Source organism: Lactuca serriola, chromosome 8 (assembly GCF_051521515.1).
Source record: "Lactuca serriola cultivar US96UC23 chromosome 8, Lser_US96UC23_V15, whole genome shotgun sequence".
NCBI classification, from domain to species: domain Eukaryota; kingdom Viridiplantae; phylum Streptophyta; class Magnoliopsida; order Asterales; family Asteraceae; genus Lactuca; species Lactuca serriola.
In genome coordinates, this window is record NC_136415.1 from 120,560,748 (window position 1) to 120,565,130 (window position 4,383).

Consider the following 4,383-nt stretch of genomic DNA (forward strand, 5'->3'; position numbering starts at 1 on the left):
CAAGCCTTAATGAGCTTCATATATGTTTCACGAGCTCGAGTCGAGCTTCAATAACTTTAAACGAGCCTGACTCGATTAGTGTGAAGCTCGGCTCGTTAACAAACGAGCTTTACAACTTGTTCTTCTACTGAATAACAATCCGAACCTTAAAGAAAATATAGTTTTGTTATGCACTTGGACTGGAATGACGGTTTTTCTTGGTTTGGTCACCCAAGCTTTTCGACCATATAGAGAAAACAAAAGGATATTGTATAAAGCAATTCAAACTCATAATTTACATAAACTTGATATATCATTGTTTCTTGGTTGGAACATCAAACTGATGGCGACAAAATCAAGACTCTGGGACATAATTCTTTGAGCCAATAGATCGAAGTTCAACCACGACTTCACACATAGAAGGTCGTTTTTCAGGCATAACTGATGTGCATTTTAGAGCTATTTCAAGCATTCCCAAAGCTTCTTTTTTACACAAACTCGAAATTTTCGGGTCAAGAATTTGAACTGCCCCATTACTTATGTTAACTTTCCTTCTTACCCACTTCACAACATCAAGAGACTCCTCATTTGATTCCACTTGTTCAGCTGCTCGACCTGTTACAAGTTCGAGTAAAATGACACCGAATCCGTATGTGTCCATTTGTTCTGTAGCTTTTTTATTGTACCCTAATTCTGCACTCAAATTGTATGTGATAATTAGAATCTAAACAAGAAAAACACAAACTATATATGGGATATGGATAATGGATTGTAGTATTGTATACCTGGTGCCATGTAGCAGGAAGATGATGAGTTTGAATCCAAGGAGGACTTGAATGTAATTTCACCAAGAATCCGATCCAATGCGAAATCCGTGAGCTTTGGTTCAAATTCAGCGTCCAAAAGAACATTTTTGGACTTAATATCTCTATGAAGCAAATGGGGAACGTAGTCCTTGTGAAGATAAGCCAATCCTTGAGCAATTCCAATGGCGATTTTCAAGCGAAAACTCCATGCCAACTGGAAGTCACCTTTGCTTATCAAATCACCAAGACTCCCTTTTTCCATACATTCATAGATCAAAAAGATTGAATCATCCGAATGGCAAAACCCCAAGATTCTGATTATGTTTTTGTGTCTGATTTTGGCTAACGTCTTCACTTCCGTTTTCAAAGTTTTAAAAGATTGATTTCTGATATTGTCTATCTTCTTCACAGCTATAAGCTCGTTACTAGGCAGGTTTACAATGTAAACTCTTCCAAAACCTCCAGAACTACCTCTAGAAGCTTTTTCATCCATCGCCATGATCAAATCCTGCTCTGTAACTCGAAGTGGATAAAAGAAAACGGATCTCCAAATACCCGTTTCAGATTTTTGGATTGACGATCTCCGAAGAACATAAAACCCAAATGCTAAACTCAGTATCCCAGCTAACAAAGCTAAGGAAATCAATGCGCAAGCCAGTTTTGAAATCCCGGCTATTTTGTGCAGAGAATCATCTTTTGAACAAGGATTTGACAATCCGGGCCCACATAAATCGGGATTTCCTTCTATGTATAAAGCGGGAAGTCCTGCGGTTAATGAGGAAGGGACTCTACCTGATAGTCTATTGAAAGATACGTTAAAAAGGGCAAGTTTCAGGTTTTGAAGCTCAAGGGGGATTTCACCTGTGAGATTATTATGGGAAAGATCAAGGTAAGTAAGCACAGGTAAATCTCCTAGCGATTCTGGGATTTCGCCAACAAAATTGTTATCAGCTAAAGACAAAGAAACTAACTTTTTACATTCTTTTAGCTCTGGGATTTCACCAGTAATGTAATTATGGGAGAAATTGATGATGCTCATTAGTGGGGAATCGCAAAAGTTGTGTGGAAGTTCACCGTATAAGCCATTAAGAGAGGCAGAGAATCTGTACAAGCTTTTAACCATGCCAAGACCATGAGGGATTTTGCCGATGAAACTGTTGTTATCTATCTGAACTTGTTCTAATTGAGAAGACATTGATATGGAATCAGGTATTTCACCAGAAAACCGGTTGTTTTCGGCTCTGATAACCTTGATTTTAGGCAATGACCACAAGTTGTTTGGGAAATCGCCATGAAACCCATTGTTTTGAAGCTCCAATCTTTCAAGATTCAAGCAATTAGCAATTGAGGTATTGGGTAATGTTCCATTGAAATAGTTTGTATGAAGGCTTAGACTTGTAAGCCCAGGGGATTCACAAATCCCGTTTGGGAAATACCCAAAAAGATTGTTTTGTGAAACATCAAAAGAAACCAACTTTTCGAAAGAGCTTCCGATTCTTGAAGGTAAAACACCTGTAAGATTGTTCTGAGAGAGGTCAACTATTGTCAACTCCTTCATTTCAACAATAGAGTTCGGTATTTCACCATAAAAACCAGATCTTTGCAACAAAACCTGCTCAAGTTTCAAAAGCTTCCCAATATCACTTGGAATCTCACTCTCCATAAAAGGGTTTTCAGATAAATCAAGAACAATCAACTCCGTAAAGTTTCCAAGAACATTAGGGACACTACCTGACAATAAGTTATTGCCAAGATTAAGAACTTGAAGATTCAGTAACGACCCGACTCCATCTGGTATCTTCCCTTCGACATGGTTTTTGCTCAAATCAAGAAACTTGAGAGATTTAAACTGAGAAATCTGATCTGGGATTGTACCCCAGATGAGATTACTGCTTAGATTGAGAGTGTTTAAAGAAGAACACTGGGAAAGATGCAGAGGAATAGGTTGGTTAAAGAAATTATCAGCTAGGTTAAGGGTAATGAGATTAGAGAGTTGACAAACCGAAGGTGAGATTTCACCGGAGAGATTGAGATTTTGAAGGGTGAGAGATGAAACGGTGGTGGTGGTGGTGCAGGTGACACCAGTCCAGTTACAGTGGTGAGTAGTGGTGGTGTTGGACCAAGATGAGAGGTAGTTCATGGGATCATTAAGGGCGGATATGAAAGTTAACAGAATATCTGCTTCTGAAGAAGTTGATGATGATGATGATGGTGGTGAAGAAGCATTAATGGTGAAGACTAGGAGAAATATGAGTGAGAGTGAGAGTGAGAGTGTGCAGTGAGAAGCCATTGGAGAAGCAAGAAAGAGAAAGGAGAGAAGGTGTTTGATAATGGAAATAAAGTGATTCTGTGAAGTGAGAGTGACATAAGTAATTTAGGAGTAAGCTACGGGGTTTGTCTTTTTGTATGTAGTATTATGTACCCGTGAAAAGCTATGCAGGGAGACTTTTCTTCTTCCTTTTTTTTATTCCTTTGCCTTTTTCTATTAATGATATTAAAATACATATCTCGAAATACATGTAAAACTTTTCACTTCAACTTTTAGTTATTTCATAGGAAAATATAAAAACACACAAGTATTTTACCATTTGCGGGTTCTTTTATTTATTTGTTAGTAGTTGAACATTCTACTCGATGTCCTGGTTACATACTTTTAAATTGTACAAATGACATGTACAAAATTTTAATTAGTAAAATATATTAAGAAGCTTGATCCTTAAACTGGTAAAAGCTTAATGTTTGATTGTGTTTTTTCTGTATTGCTACCTATTAATTTATTTTATTTAAATCGGTTTTAATGTATAGATAGTTCTTAAGTTCAGTATGTAACAATAGAATATGCAAAATAAAATACATATGATGTTTTAAGAATATGTTTTGTAATAAATAAAAACTATTAGATTAAATTGTATGGACCATTCAGAATTTATTTTACAGACATTTGTATAATATGTAGTTATTTTTTAATATGATGGGGGGGGGGGGGGGGGGGGGGGGGGGGACAGGAGTTCACTAAAGTTTGACATCATTAACCTTTTCTAAGAATAAAATTAGTTATTTGTAAACTATTTAATTATATATAGAATTAAATTTAGAGCTCTTAATTTTATTTGAACTTTACAAATAATGTGTGGATGAAAAAGAAATGGGAAAAAAATCGTGAGGAAAAATCAAATTTAATGGTATGAAAGTATTGACTGTATGAAGCAGTTTGCTTTAACTTTAAGTGGTTAAAAGCTGAAAAAGTCAACTGCCAACACTTATGTTTTTATGATTCACCGGATACGTCCACCTCGTTTCTTTTCCATCGTAGTTGTTGTAGTGGTTGTTTTTTCTTTTCTTTTTTTACTAATAAAGTATAGTTTCATTGTACACATATTTTATTTAAGGGATGAGGAAAAGGTATTTTTGGTCAATTTTTGGTATTTTTTTACTAATAAAGTATAGTTTCATTGTACGCATATATGTTATTTCATTGTACACATATAAGGGATGAGGAAAAGGTTTTTTTGGTCAAATTTTAATTTAAAATGTATTCAACGTTTGGCTATAAATTATAACTTTATAATCAATCTGAAAATTTTACTTATTACCTAAA

At 35.5% G+C, this 4,383-nt stretch overlaps 1 protein-coding gene across 1 annotated transcript; it reads right to left on the minus strand.

Annotated features, from left to right (window-relative positions):
* Nucleotides 1-228: 228 nt before the first annotated feature.
* LOC145066422 (Leucine-rich repeat receptor-like protein kinase family protein) lies at nt 229-3,172 on the minus strand. The gene is made up of 2 exons (XM_079013667.1): nt 765-3,172; nt 229-672 (listed from the first exon to the last, which is right to left on the minus strand). The coding sequence occupies exons 1-2, from the start codon at nt 3,073-3,075 to the stop codon at nt 335-337; spliced, it is 2,649 nt and encodes an 882-aa protein (XP_078869793.1). The 5' UTR covers nt 3,076-3,172; the 3' UTR covers nt 229-334.
* Between the last annotated feature and the right edge of the window lie 1,211 nt (nt 3,173-4,383).

Bases quoted from the DNA above. Each gene is read 5' to 3' on its own strand.
- LOC145066422 (XM_079013667.1), bottom strand. From the start codon at position 3,075: ATGGCTTCTCACTGCACACTCTCACTCTCACTCTCACTCATATTTCTC. The intron at 673-764 runs GTATACAATACT...ATTTGAGTGCAG, and splicing joins TTCCTGCTACATGGCACCAG to AATTAGGGTACAATAAAAAA.